General features: G+C 37.1%; 3 protein-coding genes across 4 annotated transcripts; 2 read left to right on the top strand and 1 right to left on the bottom strand.

The window, feature by feature from the left end:
• The first annotated feature begins 922 nt into the window (after window positions 1-922).
• Window positions 923-9,490, top strand: LOC114156520 (angiopoietin-related protein 7-like). The gene is made up of 6 exons (XM_028037007.1): window positions 923-2,133; window positions 5,272-5,506; window positions 6,703-6,837; window positions 7,038-7,254; window positions 7,406-7,601; window positions 8,485-9,490. The coding sequence occupies exons 1-6, from the start codon at window positions 1,528-1,530 to the stop codon at window positions 8,626-8,628; spliced, it is 1,533 nt and encodes a 510-aa protein (XP_027892808.1). The 5' UTR covers window positions 923-1,527; the 3' UTR covers window positions 8,629-9,490.
• On the bottom strand, window positions 9,337-12,182 carry ndufb9 (NADH:ubiquinone oxidoreductase subunit B9). 2 transcript variants are annotated; one of them, XM_028037005.1, is made up of 4 exons: window positions 12,027-12,182; window positions 11,067-11,259; window positions 10,539-10,652; window positions 9,337-9,716 (listed from the first exon to the last, which is right to left on the bottom strand). In XM_028037005.1, exons 1-4 carry the CDS (start codon window positions 12,113-12,115, stop codon window positions 9,585-9,587), a joined length of 528 nt encoding a protein of 175 aa, XP_027892806.1. In that variant the 5' UTR covers window positions 12,116-12,182; the 3' UTR covers window positions 9,337-9,584. The 2 variants fall into 2 exon arrangements, with proteins under 2 accessions (XP_027892806.1, XP_027892807.1); XM_028037006.1 differs by having other exon boundaries at window positions 12,039-12,159.
• An 88-nt stretch (window positions 12,183-12,270) lies between these two features.
• Window positions 12,271-16,252, top strand: tatdn1 (TatD DNase domain containing 1). The gene is made up of 12 exons (XM_028037004.1): window positions 12,271-12,461; window positions 12,912-12,977; window positions 13,418-13,467; window positions 13,594-13,657; window positions 13,801-13,944; window positions 14,069-14,111; window positions 14,533-14,618; window positions 14,714-14,754; window positions 15,026-15,102; window positions 15,429-15,499; window positions 15,831-15,957; window positions 16,058-16,252. The coding sequence occupies exons 1-12, from the start codon at window positions 12,389-12,391 to the stop codon at window positions 16,158-16,160; spliced, it is 945 nt and encodes a 314-aa protein (XP_027892805.1). The 5' UTR covers window positions 12,271-12,388; the 3' UTR covers window positions 16,161-16,252.
• Window positions 16,253-16,357: the final 105 nt, after the last annotated feature.

Below are 16,357 nucleotides of genomic sequence, written 5' to 3'. Positions count from 1 at the left end.
CCTTTGAAGTAACGTTTTTTCCGGTAGATATTTCTTGGCTTAAGAACAGCAACATGTGACTGCTCTAATTCAATGGCATGTTCTCTTGTCTTTCCCATTGTGAAGAACATGTAAGAGAAGTGGGCCTCTCTGCACATCGTTATGTTGTTGTCATTTCTAAATTACGTTCCTACAATGCATCCAATTAAAACTCTAATCAAAATTGTGAAGTCCAAATTTAAATGAACTTTTTTCAAAGTAAGGAATTATGGTACAGTCATTTTATTAAAAACAAAAAAAATCTTAGCAAATGAATGAAGCAGTCTAATAAATGATTGGATTGAAAACAATTATGGAAAATATGCTGTTGCAATAAAAAAATAAAATGATTATTATGGAGGGGACTGACGCATGTATTGTGATAGTTTTTAAGGTGTTGCAAAGTAGAGTAGTTTGTACTGCACAGTTCAGGTTAAATCTGAGTGCTTCAGGGAAAATAGAGGAGCAAATGTCAAAAACATTTATTGAAACAACAAATACATTAAAACAGTAATGGGAAACTGAACACTCGAACTTAGCAAATGTGCAAGCCTGAAGTTAAGTGGAGGACAACACTAAAGTAAAAACAAAACAACATAATAATATCTAACAATTAAAATGATTATTTTATGAAAATACAGACTATATGTGCAGTATTTATTTGGTTCTTTATCTCCTGTAATGTTTTTAGTCTAATTTGTAGTCAGGTTACTCTGATCCTCCCAGTAATTTATTACCTTTAAGGGAAATGGCTTCCAATCTTCTTATCAGATTATCAGGATAAGATGTCATACCCGGTGCTGAACACACCCACACACACCTACACATGCACACAGACATATACACACACGGTCTTACAGTGTAGCTGTGTAGGTGCTGTTCTACTGAGTTGAAGTCAGGACTGAGACATGGCCACAGGTAGGACTGTCCTTCTCAAAGCTAATTTCCCCTTTTCAGACTTTTTTCTTTAAATTAAATATTTATAGTGATGCATCTGACAGAAAACTGCATTAATTAGATATGTATTTGGGAAGTTACCTTTTAATCACAGGGTTGGCTAGTCTAAAACCTGCTTTTTAATTGCATTAAAGCTAAAAGTGACCATAACATTGACAATAAGGCCTGAAACTATTTGATTCCACAAACACATTGGCAAAGTCATATTTGAGGCAACAAAAAGAGAGCAATGGATTGTTTTTTGTCGTTTTTACAGACTTCTTACAGTCAGGCTATTGCTGAGCATAGACAGTAGAATCTTTTGCTTCATCTGTTTTTGAAAATAATTTTCAGCCGCAGACCATCCAAAAAGATTTAGTAAATACCATGAGAATTTTATCAACTCAAGGTAAAGGTTACCAGCTTCTGAATGTGGAACCACACAAGACGTCATTCTGCTCCTACAATGTTGCCTCCTGATGTTCATCCTGGAACTGAGTACACCGGTGAATTGGATTTACAATGGAGTAAAGTCAACAGCAGCCAGAGAGGGCAACTTGCTAAATTTTCAATATGAAGTTAGAACCGGTGCTGTGGACATTTTTACTCACGGGCTGGTGTTTCCATTATGCCAGTACTGACTTTGTGGACTTAAATGAACACTCTAAAGTTGAACTGCAGGATGCACAAGAGTCCAAGGAAAATATTTTTGACAAGAACACCCGGAAACCAAGGGATTTACCTGACATGCAGATGGAGTCAAACTGGAATGTACCTGACTTAAACCAGGGCACCTATGAAGATGCTGACTGGCACCCGTCTGCCTCAATCCTAGAAGCGTTTTCTGACCTGAATCCTGATGCCCCAACAGTCATACAGATCGACAGTGCAGGTGGTGTGGACAGTAGCACTAACCAAACTTTCAACCAGACACATTGTGGAGAGTACAGCAGCCAGCTGATGCCTAATGGACAGTGTCGCCTGATGGCAACTCTGCCTCATGTGGGAATGACAGAAAAACGCTGTCCGGACATGTTTCGCTGCACAGATGAGATTTCATTCTGGCTTCAAGAGAACCAAAACAGAAAGCAGCAGCTTGAGGAGCTGAGGGAGACAATGTCTGAGCTGCAGGAGGAGGTGAGGAACCACCGGCATCGAGTCAAGGCCCTGGAGATGCAGGTAAACTTAATGAAACTTGCCATTTTTGGCTACTTATAGCTGATTCCAAGTAGAAGAGATTCCAAAAACAAAATAAAGGTTTTGGGTACCAAACATGATCCCAACCTTTTAGAAATAGCACAGCCCCTGTCAGTAGAATTGTTGACAGAATGGAAGTAGGCCATGGGAGGCTACTTTCAGTCTTGATAAAGGATGCAATATGGTGACCAAACCAGCCTTCGTGCCTTGGGCTGGTAAATGGTTTACACAGAGTCCTGATTGTGGCTGCATCATTCAGTGGAATGAACGAATACACAATAAAATCTTTTTAAAAATTCCCAAAAATTGGACATGAACATCAAGGCCTGTCGTGTAATCATCTAAAGCACATACAATGTCCGTGTTCTGAGCAGCCAGCAGGGGGCGCCAACTCCCTATACTGCACATGAAGAAAAGGGTGAAAAATCTGCTCAAGTTTCAACCAAAAGTTTATTTTATTTCAGATCTATTACTTATGCACATATTCTTCCTCCTAATCCTCTCCAATGCTGCCCTGGGCAACTGCCCATGTGTCTAATATAATAAAACTCCACAGTGTGACCCTGTAAGCCCACCTATCCTTTCTCTATACACATTTTTTTTGCAGGGACATGGGGTTGGTGCAGATCTCCAGTGGTTATTTTTGGGTACACCTTAAACAAGTTGCTATGCCAACACAGGGCATCACGGAGACATGTAGGAAATACAATGATGTACAAACACATTTTGAATTCATGCACATTTTGAGAGACCAAATGAACTTATCAGTCATATTTTTGAACTGTGAGAGGAAGGCGGAGTAGTAGGAAGAGAATCCAAACTTCATGCCAAAAGACCCCAGATGGGATTTATACCCAGGATCTTCTTGCTGCAAGGCAACATTGCTAACAACCACACATAGCACATGGCAAATTCAGATTTATTTTTTAAAAAATGTTCAAGTTGTATTTTGTATTCATATGTCACCCTAGAAAAATATCAGTTTAAACAAATGCATCAAAGCTTCAATTTAATGACATTTATACCTCTGTTGAGGTTATGTTAGTATTTAACCAGAGCTATATATAATACTCATAATTTACGATTAATATTCTCTCTATATGAATCTTTTAGCTGTGATGCAGCGTGTCTCTCTCTAAAGTGATGACGTTTCTGCCTCAAGTCTTGCTAAAAACATCCTAATTTTTGGCAAAGGTTTGGCAAAATGTTTGGAGGAAAAACTGCACAACTACAATTCAAGCAACCTATTCTATGGAATGCCTTCATTCAAAATGTCACAATTTCAAATATTTCTTTCACTGCTGAAATGTTAGGGCAAAGGGTAAGGAGATAACAGAGATCGTTAAGGTGATGTTAGATGATTCAAGTGGACAATAATCTACAGTAAACACGAGCCTAGCGATATGATGTTGTTACATCTTGTTGTCTGAACAGGAATTTCAACTCTTATTTATCCAAACATCCAGTATATGGGTGAACAAAAGGAAAGAAAGGTAAATTAGGAAGTACAGATTAGTAGAAGTGAATTAATATTTGTTACTTTTGTCAAAATATGTAAAAAATATGTACAACACAGCATCTTTCTTTTGCTATCTTTGTTTTTCTAGTCCTTTTGCTTATCTCCCTGTCTAACTTTATCTCCCTGTCTTCACACCCTTTAAGTCCTCCTTAACCCTGAATGCTAACAGGATTATCTGGAGACCTTTTGGTCAGGGCACTTATATCCTTAAGAGTCTGCCTGACACTTAGAGGATCCTTTCCGGCTGTACTGTCAATGCGCTCCCAATCGTTTACGTCAAGTTTGCAAGTCTGAAGCATGCAAGGAAAGTTTTATGATTCAACAACTTTTAATTTCATTTTACTATGTTAGATCCCGAAGAAAAAATACATGAGAAATTTGTTGCAATAGCTGAGAGATAGAGCCATTTACTGAATAAAATTCAATATTCAGAATATTTGCAGACAAATAAAAATAGTGTTTTTTCTATTTTAATTTAGAGATCATTTCAATTCAGTCAATTCAGTGAAACTGCATGAAAAGGTTTTGAACTAAAGGGACAAAAATGGAAAATGTAAGGGTGTATACATTTTAATGCACTATCAATATGGTACATCTTATAGGACAGCATCCTTTCTGTTTAAAAGAAGGCATTCTATACCATCGGTGTTCAACAAAAGTTTTAAAGAGAAAAAATTCAAAGAAACAAGAAAGATAAAAATACACAGAGAATCTAAGACTTTGAGTTAAAAGAGCCATTTTTACTTAAAGTAAAAACTGGCAGGTAAGCCTTGAAGATAAGCCCAAAACTTCTTCATACCCTTTGAGTTTTGAGGAATCTTGATTTTAACAACTGTTTGTTCTCACTGTAAGTAAAGATAATGTAATAATGTTTTGAAGTGGCCCAATCAGAGTCCCAACTACATCTGCAGTGAATGGAGCTAAATCCAGGGTAATGGTAAAGAACTAAGCTAAATATCTCCAAAGATATATATTATCAAAGCTGTGCAGGAATTGAAAGTATTTGGTTTAGAGCTGCCCAGTGTATTGCAGTCAATAAAATGTTAGTTTTGGGAACATTGCAATCGATCAAGTCTGCCTGGATATAATATTTGGTGGGCTCTTCAGGGCACAAGTATTGCTGTTATTAATGCAAATAACATATTTCTTCCAACACCTTCTTCTGTTTCCCCTGATTCACAACACAATGCTTTTGCTCACAAATAGAAGTGGAACAAGAGCAAAAAGAAGAGCATTTGTTTTCCCAGTATTAGCCACCTCTGGCTTTATGGCTGTTATGACAATAAGCATCCTTAAATTGACTCCAGAGTAGGGTAAAATATATTTAATGGCCATTGTTTAATAAAATGTATATAAAAATTTATATTTCTTTAATGACAATCATTTGTCTTAATGTTTATTCATCTTTTGTGATCTCATTCCCAAACTTTTTGGCTGAATGAAAATGTTTAGAAATCTAAATCTACCTGGTGTATTCTGGCTTATCTATCTGTATAAACAACTTTATAAGAGTTGCAGTGTTGTAACTTCAAAAATGTGATTTCAGAGACATCACTGAGTTTATATGACCCAAGCAGAGTTTTCCTGCCTGTGTCCCACAGGGTGAAGACAGCGTCAGATGGAACTCAACCGTGGGCCATCGCTTGCATTTCTTGGAGCTGCGCCACGCAGAGGCCGACACGCTGCTCCAAGTGCACGCAGCGCTGCTGTATGAGCTGCAGGCACAGCTTCGCAACCTGTCAGCCACCATGCAGCACATGAGTCGCAGCAGCAGCTGCACAATCAATGTGATCAAGGCCACGCCGCCTCTCAGCATGAGAAACACACTGGCACCAGGTACACATGCATTGTGGTGAGTTGGGAGCTGCATGCAACTTTATTGGTTCACAAAAATATAAATAAATAAAAATACAACAAACAGTAGAGTTAATCCCTGCTTTGCTATGTAAGAATCTTACCTATTAAACAAACTCCAGGTTTAATATTTTGTCGGACCCCTTTCTTTTTTTCCATGCTTTGAATTCTGAGTGCTGCAAATTTTAAGTTCTTGGAAATTATCTAATGCAAGCTCAAGGTATTTCCATGTTTTAATCTTCTGATTTGGATTTGAAACTTTCGATTGCAGTCTTATTTTTACACTGGAATAGACAAACTTTCCTAGACCAGAAAGTGTCTGGTTACTGAGAGCAAGTTTCAAGTTGGAAGTTTCAAATCAGACGTTATTTGAAAAAGGTATTGGATTGGAGTTTTTAATGCATTTGTAACCATTAAATCCACTCAGAAAAAGTGAAAGAATCATTCTCTTCATCTACTTTAGAAAATATATTCCTTTCACATTTCAACACATTACAACTAAAACCTTTGTGTATGTCAGCTTCTTTAAGTAATTTTTTTAATTCTGTTCTTCTACAAAGACTTATAGAGTTGTGGACTGCATGAGTGTCATATCAATGCATTGTTTTACCTGAGCTGTGAATGTCTGCAGCTCCTCCAGAGTTCCTAAGGACTTCTGCAGTGTTTCTCTAACTCATGTTTTTCCTGCTTGATCTGTCAGTTAGGGTGAGCGGCCACATCTTGCCATAGTATTTGTATTTTCAGATGATGGATGAAAAGTTGCATCACAAGATGTTAAAAGTTCAGAATATTGTTCTACAGCTAACTCTGCTTTAAACATCTCCTCATCTTTATTTCCGAATTGTCTGATGTGTTTCTGGAACTTCATGATGCTGTTTGTTCACTAAGGTTGTCCAAAATATCTGAGTCCTTCACAGAACAGTTGATTTGTGGATTTTATTCAAGCATATTAGACTAAAGAGGGGTGAACAGAAGATACACCATACTTCTTAGATATTTATTTGTTAAGGAAGAACATAAAAAATGAAAATTCATTGTGTTCTAATTCACAGATAAACTCTGTAAAACAGTCAGAATTTTGTGCTCTTAAAATCACAAGATGTGAAAAGTTTGAAGCTTTTGCAAGGCTGCTCGTTGTTTTTAGACAGTGTGTGTTTCTTTGTCTCTGTCTCCCTCAGGTGGACAGTACCTGTCTTTCTGTCCATCAGACTGTACATCTCTGTATCACAATGGTGTGCGTCGTTCAGGAGTTTACACCATTGTTATGTCACCAGGCACCACTTTTCCTGTTTACTGTGACATGGAGACAGATGGTAAGAAACCCATAAGCTATAAGAAAACTTTTAAAAACTAAGCTATGCATTTTTTTCATGTAACAGTCTAATATTTGTTTTTTTCTTTAAGATGGAAAATGTTGATAAAAACAAACAGCCCTCCTGTTTGCACACAACTCTGCACTGAATCTCTAAAGTGGGGTGTGTGTAGTACTCATGTATTTACATGTGTGTACCAGGTGGAGGCTGGACTGTATTTCAGCACAGGCGTGACGGCTCAGTCAGTTTTAATCGTGGCTGGGCCGAATACCGAGATGGTTTTGGTGAAGCACGAGGAGAGCATTGGCTGGGCAACCATCATGTTCACCTGCTGTCCAACCAGGGTCACTACAGCCTTCGCATTGACATGCAGGACTGGAGTCACGCCCACAGGCACGCCCTGTATCAGTCTTTCAGGTACAGACAGACTGTAAACAAAGACAACAAAAGTAAAGCCTTAAAGTTGCAGTACCAGTGATGTGTTGAAGCATTTTGCTTAATGTCATCCATTAGAGGATAAATAGCATTAAATGGGTTAAAATGTTGTCTACTTGTCCTCCTTCTACAGGATAGACGATGAAGAAAACCAGTATCGCCTTCATGTTTCTGGTTTCAGTGGAACAGTGGAGGATTCCTTTGGCTGGTATCACGACCAACACGGTTTCAGCACACCAGACACAGGGAACATCTGTGCTGAGATCAGTCACGCCGGCTGGTGGTTCCACCAATGTTTCTACACCAACCTCAATGGAGTTTACTACAAGGTATATGCCAGACCAACACTTAACAGAGTTAACTCACCATAGTCTGTGTTAACTGTAGATGGAAGCATTTGTAACTCTGACCAAAAGATACAGCAGAAATTTCTAGAACCTGAATAAAAGGACAAAAAGTAAAACATAATAAATCTGCTATTTTGCAAATGGCATGTAAATCCTTAAACTGACTGAAGCACGTTTTAAGTTTTAATATTTAGTGTTTTGGGGTTTAAATCTGTTATATAGGAATATATAACATGGGTTATATGGGTTTATAGGTATTCAATAATACTTTTGCTAATTTGCATCCTTTAGCTAAAGCCATAGCTCTGAAAGATGTTACAAAAGATTTAAAGCACCAGACTGTTTAAAGGTAGCAGTCAGGTGAAGAAAACAAAAAGACTTCACAAGAATGGATGTAACATGAGACACTCGTGAGAGTTTTCAACTTTTGGAGAGAATATGGAGGACAGTGACGCTACAAAAACATGGTATTGCTCTAAAATTGATGTAAATTTGGTATGACCTTAATTGGCTAACTCAACCCATCAGAAAATCTGAGGATGAGAGATCTCTATTGGAGATCTTTTACAAGGTGGACTAATATTGCCAAATCTAGATGCACCATGCTGACAGATTTCTGGCAAAAACTTGGAAGGCTTAAATTTAATCAAAAGGTGTTTCAACAAAACGTTAGTTTAAAAATGTTCACATTCATGCAGCCACCGTATGTTTTTTAGATGAATTTTACAAGGTAAACTGTATGTATTCCACCAGAGGAGGGAAAATGTTGAATTTTAATTACACATAATCGTTTTCTCAAAAAAGTTATTTTTTACTATTCAAGGTACATAAGCATGACTGTGAAAAACTGTGTTGTCTCCGTTAGGGCGGCCGGTACTCTTTGAGGGCCCACAACTTGCTGGGGCCAGATGGCATCGTCTGGTTTTCCTGGAAGGATTCAGACTTCTACTCTCTGAAGGGGGTCACCATGATGATTCGGCCGCAAAGTTTCAGAAGTCTGTCGCCATAGTGACAGGGCATTTTCATTGCTGGTTTTTAAGAAAACTGCCAAATGTACTGACACTGCCAATATATTATTACTGCTAAAAATAATCCCTTGGCATGCTTGATTTTTCCTTTAAAATTAATTTCTTCAAATTTACAGGGGGGCGTCTGTTCTAAATTAAATAAGTATCTAACCGTTCGAGGTTTCATTTCGTAGACGGGTTTTCTAAATGACCCATGTTGGTTTTATGGAGAGATGCTTACCTGTTTATTTTAATTTCCATGCCAATAACCAGAATTATTTAATTACAGTGGCTTCACTGCTTAAACAATAACTGCCAAGATTTAGACTATGAATGTATACTTTTTGTTACCTAACTTCTTACCTGGCTGCAGTTTAATGAACAGATCAGACACAGTTATGAATTTGTAAAGTACATTAAGTTTTTTTTATTATTATGGAGGTAGGGTGTAAAGTTTAAGCTTAGCAGATACATTTTGACATCTGTTGAATAAATTGAAGAATTTCTGTGCATGATGCTTGAAATACACCACTGCCACACACCAACCTGATAATACTGAATAATTGAAGTTTAAACAGTTCAATTAAAATATATGTTTTTTTCCCCCAATTGATCAACTTGTCTCATTTTCCTTAAGTACCAACTCTGAACTTACTGTAGCCAACTCAACGGCATGCCTTTAGTTGTATAATCAGACAAATACATAAAACTGATCATACATTTCTTTATTAATTACAGGTATTAATTTGAACATCTACAGAACTTTTCAGAGTCATCAACTGTGAATTCAGACAGGTTGTTAACTTAGTGGTGCAGCCTGTAAAGGTGAACTCCATCAGGCATGACTCTTCAGACAGATTGTACCAGGAGGTCAGTCAGTCTTGGTGTTCTCATTGTGTGTTTGGGCAGGTTTTCCCTCAGATAGCCAGACTGACTAATCTCAGGAGAGGTGAGGTGTTTATGTGGGACGCTCTCGTGGGCGGGTGACAAACTGCCACCACAGAGGGGGGAGGTCACCCTCCTTGCGGGCAGGAGGCAGAGCTTCGGTCCTGGGGCCACCAGCTGGAGTTTCGGCTTCCAGCTGAGCAACCTGGAGGCAGACGAAGGCAAAAACTGACTCATACTTTTATCGGGCATCGGTTTTGTTTCTTCCATGTTATTTTCCATGTCATGTGAGACAATTAAATACGTTTACCCTTATTTTTTGAATGTTTCTATAAAAACATTCTAAAAATGATGTTTTATCTAGTTTTAATGTTTAATCTGGTAAACAAGGTTAAAGCAGAATATTTTCTCAAAACAAACGTATCCTACAATGTGAAATAAGCATGTTCCTGAGAAATTTTTTCAATTTTAAGTAGAAGTTATTTGCTAGCTGTTGAAATATTTCAAAGAAACAGACCATAATATAATTGATAAGTTTTCATTATTTTCTATATAAGACTATAAAAGTCTCTTAATACATTACAGTTGCTTGCCTGAAACCTAATTAATGTACTCATTATATTAAATTAATTGATACACAAGCATAATTTATAGCAATGTAAAAAAGTGGCATCAACCTTATAAATGAGATGCACGTCTACTTTTTTACAAAAATTTTGTTACTTCATTTTTTAGCATTAAACTTTGATGCCATCTTGCATTAATGCCTATTTAGTTAAATGCCAAATTTATGTAGACAGGAAGAAAAAAAATTATTTGAAAAAACACTTTACATCAAAATAAAAGATGCCCATGAGAGGTACATTAAAAGAGACCTATTTTAAGGGAAAACACACAATTTTCAGACTCAAATACACATCAGAAATAGATTAGGACTGCACTGGTTTTTTTTACAAACTTTTTATGTCAATATACACTTTGTAAAAACGACCAAGATAAGTGAAAAAGGAATGTAAGCCCTGCTTACCTCTCTATCCCAGCTCTGCATTCTGAGCTTCTTCCACTGCTCCCTCTTGGAGAAGTAGTCAGGGTACATGGCCTTCTCTGAGGGGTGCCAATGGTCCAGCACCCATTCTGGGACCTACAAACACAAACTACATCTTAAATCATTAAATTTGGTCTGCCTACCTTGTAAAGGTATATTTTACCTGCAATAATAGTATTTAAAATGAACCAAGATGCTTCTACAAACTACCTACAGTTCAGCAGCATAATCACAGCATGTCAATAGTTAGCTACAGAAACACAAGGTAAACCTGTAAAAGTATGGTTCCATTAGTTGGAAGCAGGGTTCTATGTACTTGTTACAAGGGATCAGTATCATACTGAAGAATCAGGTAAACGGAAAAACGTTCTAAACAAACAGTCTGGCTAAAGAGCTAGATTTCTACTCTGAAAAAAAAAACAAAAAGAGAGAGAGAGAGAGACAAAAAGAAAACTCAAGCAACAACTAAACAGCATTATTCACACCACTCCTGGTTTGGTCCCATCTGACCTTGTAGCATTCATATCTTTCATAGGAGGTTCCTCCAGGAGAGTCAGGGAAGATGTAAGGCTGGGGATGTTGGTTAGTCCAGAACTCCTCCTCGCCTGCCTTTAGCATCATAGTGGCCTTCACCATGTCCTTTTCATTCTTGTTCTCGTCAAAGCGAGCCCGGAGAATGCAGGCATAGAAACGGTATGTGTCTCTGTGGTAGAAAAACACCATGCAAAGCTTCAATGTTTACATTTTACACAAATAATATCAAGTATGACTTGCAAACATAAAGGACCTGAATGACAGCTACAACAAGAAAGTAAAGGTACAGTTTGGCTGGCCTATAAAAACTTCAAAGTAAAACTATAATATCATGACTTAGTACAAATATAAAACAAATCTGATATGTCTTGTAACAACTGTAACTGTAGCATTTAAGCTTTTTAAATGAAATTATAACATTGATTTGCCAAGGACCAACCAAATAAAAAAAAAATTAAAAAAAACATGCATCTTGTCACTTCACCATGTACTTTACAATAAAGACGTTTTACAGAAACGTCTTTATATGCAAAGTTGAAACTTATTATTTTCTCTAGAAACCTACATAAACCTACGGCGGTTTACAACAACGTTTAATCATTCGGAGCTTCAGATCCCCCTTCTGCATAAATAATAATAGCAGAAGCTAATGGATGCTAGCGAACACCAAGTGAGTTCCTCAAAAGTCCTTTAAAATAGAGATTAAAGCAACCCAGTGATGAAGCTGCAAATACTGGGTGATATTCCTGTATATGTGACAGCAATGAAAACAACACAACATCTTGGATGACATGTCAATGAATGACCTGGGGCGCTAACAACAAGTACAACCTAGCTTCACTGTTAGCTTAGCAAGAAGCAAGAACAACTGCCCTCACCAAAACACTTGAACCATATTATTCTGTTAACTAAATAAATAAAAAACTCCGATCTTACCTAAATACACACCATGATTCGAGGTGCCTTAAAGACTTCTTGTAAAGTCTCATCACTTTCTGCTGGTGAGTAAGAAAAGCAGACGCCATTTTCGCCGTCCGCTGTCACCTTCCCACAGAACAGCGCGTTGGATTCTGGGATTTTGTGCCTTTTCGGCGTCATTATCGTAAATGCCAAAATATTGCGCATACATATGTCTTATATACGTAGTCATCCTTTAATCAGAGGTGTTTGAAGAGTGCATTCGTATGTTGGCAGCTTCAATTAGTCTGTGTCATTTGAATAAGATATTAGAACTTGCTAGCCAAGTGTTTCAGAAAAGTTGTTTATTCCTGCGTACGTTATTACGGTAAAGCGACATTATGAGAATAGTGAGGGCTGCGTGTATAGCTGTTTGCAGAACTATTACAACCATGGCACAATGTAAATTCATTGGTGAGACATTTATGTTTTTGGTTAATAAAAAACGTAGATAAAAGTGATCGACTCATTGTGCTCGCTTGTTTGATGCCAGGTTTAGTGGTGGTTTAACGCAGTTTACTTCTTTGGCTGTACGTAGAGCTGAAGCTTCTGTAACAGAGTTCAAGAATACGAACACTAAAGTTTAAATATTCAGTTCCTACACTAAGCTAATCCAACCAACTATTTCTGTTACTCTTGGTAAAGCGATTATGCTTTAAAGTAAGCAATCGTTGCATATGCCAGTTTGTCAGAGCAAATCCATCTACTGCCGTTTTGCATTTCTAGAGTTCACGCAAAATTCCCTTGATTTTTAGATTACCACACCATAAACACGTTGATGAGCCGAATATATCTCACGAAAATGACCAATATCACAACGCTGAATGCTAAATAATGACTTATTTCCACCCTTTTTATGTCTAGATATTGGTGTGAACCTGACTGATCCCATGTTCAGAGGACTCTACAGGGGAAAGCAAAAACATGACGGTGAGTTATTCTCCACTGTCTGAACCTAATTAGATACACGTGCAGACAATCGATGAGTAGGAAAATAAATTGAACCACCTCACAGCATCTCAACCCAGACTTTGACTAGGTCACTCCAAAACCATAATTCTACTGTGTCATCAAGTTGTTTTTGGCTAATTTTTGAAAATCCTTTTGCCTACTTCATGTTGTTTGACAGGTTCTGTTTAGGTGTTCTTCATCAGTAGCAAAAACTACTTACAATGTGGCATCTATGTTTACAGGGAACCCGAAGTTTATTAACATCAACACTTTTATTCAAGTTTTTGTGTGTTTATAAGTCATGTTGACATCATGACATTCAACCACTGCTGTCACATATGTTTTCCTGCTTTGGTGCAACCCTAATTTAACATGTGAGGTGTCTAGATCAGCTCAAACTTTGTCAATTTTTCTGACAGATGACTTTGATCAGATCATCGGCAGAGCTGTTGGAATTGGTGTTGAAAAGGTATGTTACATATTGACAAGTCTCATGGAGGAGGAAATGAGTGCAGCTCGCACTACATAATGGCAGACATTTTTGGTCTCATGCATTCTGTCCTTTTGGACTTGTGAACCTGTTCCTGTGTTTCAGTTTATGATCACAGGAGGGAACCTTGAAGACAGCAAGGAAGCTGTTAAACTGGCTGAGACCCGAGGTAACAGCAAAAGAGCAGAACATTTTTGGTATAATGTTAGAAAACAGAACCCTGTTCATACATACAGACAAATCCATCACATCTCTCCATAGCCCTCATTCCAGACCAGAACCAGACCAATTTTAGCTCCCCTTTTATTGTAGGTGAATTTTACTGCACAGTTGGTTGCCATCCCACCCGCTGCAGTGAGTTTGAGCAGAATGGAGAATCACAGTACTTCTCTGGGCTGAAGGAGCTGGCAGCGGCTCACAGAGGAAAAGTGGTGGCCATTGGGGAGTGTGGGCTAGGTGAGTCTAAATGATAACTCAGCTAACATTTTCCTTCCCCTGAGACGTTTTCTGTTATTCCAATTGTTTTGCTGTTACTTTCAGATCCAGGGAAGTGGTGATTTATTTTATTTTCTTGTTTCAGATTTTGACAGATTGGAATTTTGCCCAAAAGAGACTCAACTTAAGTAGGTTTTTATGTTATTATTACAAGATACATTGGGGTTAATTTAACAATTTTAGTATCTGGACAAAACACTGACTTGCCATTTAGTTTCATGTCTATAACTGGGACTTAATTCAGCCATATCTGTCATAATAACTTGAGAAAAATATAAAAATTCTTCAGAATTAGTTGCATTTTATTCTGAAGAAAGTTTCTGCTAAATTTTTACAAAAGGAAAGTGTGCATCCTTTTTTAACTTCAGATTCTATATAGGTTGTTTTTCATTTGCTTGATGTAAACATATAACCAGCAAGTCAGCACTAGTTGCAAATACATATTTAAAGATATGAATGTTTGGTCCAGTTTCCATAAATAAATCAATGATACTGGTTCTTTGTGCACTGTCATTTGTTTCATTCATTTACTCAAGGTTCTGTTTCCAGATACTTTGAGAAGCAGTTTGACTTGGCAGAAGAGACCAAGTTGCCCATGTTCCTCCACTGCAGAAACTCCCATCAGGAATTCATTGGTAGTTTTATGGAGTAGTCAAGCATTGCATGCCAAGTATTGATTTTAATGATGACAATAACTCTCTCCATTTTTTATTTATTTATTTTTTGTTAGATATCATGAAGAGAAATCGAGACAGATGTGTTGGAGGAGTGGTGAGAAAAGATTTGATTGCTGTTTTATATAATCTACTTTTTGGTGTAATTTATTTTTGTTTGTTTTTGGAAGCAGTCATCATTAATACACTTTTTGTTTAGAATTTTATTGTGCTGTGGAATCACACTTTTATGTCAAAGCCTTTAAAAGAAATGTGAAAAAGGCACATTTTTTGTGACAAGTTCTTTTCTAAAACATTTCTGTAAAACTAGAAAATCTGACAGGTATATAAGCTATGTAGAATGAGATGTTTCATATGTTCTCCTTCAGGTCCACTCATTTGATGGGACAGCAGAGGATGCTGCAGCACTCATTGACCTGGATCTTTATATTGGAATAAATGGATGGTGAGAAGATTTTCTAACAGGATGCTTGGTGTGGCCGCAAAAGTTAAAAACTTGACTCCGTGAATGAAACTCTAAGATTTAGTTTAGGTCAATTCTTATATTTCAACAGATCATATAATATATGATATAAGTAAAGAGAGCAAATTAAGTTGTTTTAAATTATTGGGCATTTGAACCAGTTTCCAAATTTGTAAAAATATAATATTTTCTGTAAATATGTAAAAAAAAAACCTGGTATGTTGGCTGAGTCTTGTAGGAGCATAGTACAAACAACACTGCTGCTTATTATATCCAGTTCTTTAATTAACAATATTACATTTTCTCAGCTCTTTGAAAACAGAGGCTAATATGGAAGCCATGAAGGCTATCCCCACTGAGCGACTCATGATTGAAACTGGTGAGTAAACAATTGTTGTGTATGTATATACAGTACATATACTGTATATATATAGTTGTTTTCATCTTGTCAGAAGATGACTGAATCATGGATATCTTATCCTTATATCATATGTTGCTATCATATCTAACATTACCACCATACTGAATTTCCAAAATTTGAGAGATGTGTTGTGTACAACAGAAGTCCCAGTTACTTTACTTTTTAATTTTCATAAAATACATAAGTGAAATATTTTGACACATAGAAAATGCACACTTGGATTGCAATCTAGGATATTAAACCTGCATATTAGTATTGCATCTGGATTGTTACTTTGTTTTCCTTTCAGATGCTCCATGGTGTGGTGTGAAGAACACTCATGCTGGCTCCAAATATGTTAAAACAACATTTCCCACAAAGAAGAAATGGGAAGCGGGCCACTGCCTGAAAGACCGAAATGAACCCTGTCATATCATGTGAGTATCTCTATGGATGAATAACAAAAGTTACCTTGTTTGTGAAACTCATTGGATGAGTTCTATACTTATCAAGTCTTTAAATGTTTGTTTTTTTCAGACAAGTTTTAGAGGTGATGGCAGCTGCAAGGGAAGAGGATCCAGTGGAGTTAGCCAACACAATTTACAGCAACACCATCAAAGTATTTTTCAGCTCTAGCTGATGATAAATACACGTAGAGATGTGCATAAATGCATGTATATTTTGTGCCTCAATAAATGTATGGATTAAACATTGCCATTTTCCAAAATGAAATCTTTTGCTATGTTATTATACTGTATATTACTGTTGTACCAACTAAAAACTGGTTCCTTTCTGCATATTGCTGTACAGCAGAGAGGGACAACATTTATTTATTTC

This window comes from Xiphophorus couchianus, chromosome 13 (assembly GCF_001444195.1).
Source record: "Xiphophorus couchianus chromosome 13, X_couchianus-1.0, whole genome shotgun sequence".
In the NCBI taxonomy this organism is placed as follows: domain Eukaryota; kingdom Metazoa; phylum Chordata; class Actinopteri; order Cyprinodontiformes; family Poeciliidae; genus Xiphophorus; species Xiphophorus couchianus.
The sequence above is the reverse complement of the archived record's forward strand: the minus strand, read 5'-3'. Positions and strand labels throughout refer to the sequence as shown.

Excerpts from the sequence above, each read along its gene's own strand:
- LOC114156520 (XM_028037007.1), top strand. The coding sequence starts at position 1,528 with ATGAAGTTAGAACCGGTGCTGTGGACATTTTTACTCACGGGCTGGTGT. Across the intron at positions 5,507-6,702 it reads GAGAAACACACTGGCACCAG|GTGGACAGTACCTGTCTTTC; the intron begins GTACACATGCAT and ends TGTCTCCCTCAG. Across the intron at positions 7,255-7,405 it reads GCCCTGTATCAGTCTTTCAG|GATAGACGATGAAGAAAACC; the intron begins GTACAGACAGAC and ends CTCCTTCTACAG.
- ndufb9 (XM_028037005.1), bottom strand. The coding sequence starts at position 12,115 with ATGGCGTCTGCTTTTCTTACTCACCAGCAGAAAGTGATGAGACTTTAC. Across the intron at positions 10,653-11,066 it reads AAAGATATGAATGCTACAAG|GTCCCAGAATGGGTGCTGGA; the intron begins GTCAGATGGGAC and ends TTGTGTTTGTAG. Across the intron at positions 9,717-10,538 it reads TGCAGAGCTGGGATAGAGAG|GTTGCTCAGCTGGAAGCCGA; the intron begins GTAAGCAGGGCT and ends GTCTGCCTCCAG.
- tatdn1 (XM_028037004.1), top strand. The coding sequence starts at position 12,389 with ATGAGAATAGTGAGGGCTGCGTGTATAGCTGTTTGCAGAACTATTACA. Across the intron at positions 12,462-12,911 it reads GGCACAATGTAAATTCATTG|ATATTGGTGTGAACCTGACT; the intron begins GTGAGACATTTA and ends TTTTATGTCTAG. Across the intron at positions 14,619-14,713 it reads CTCCCATCAGGAATTCATTG|ATATCATGAAGAGAAATCGA; the intron begins GTAGTTTTATGG and ends ATTTTTTGTTAG.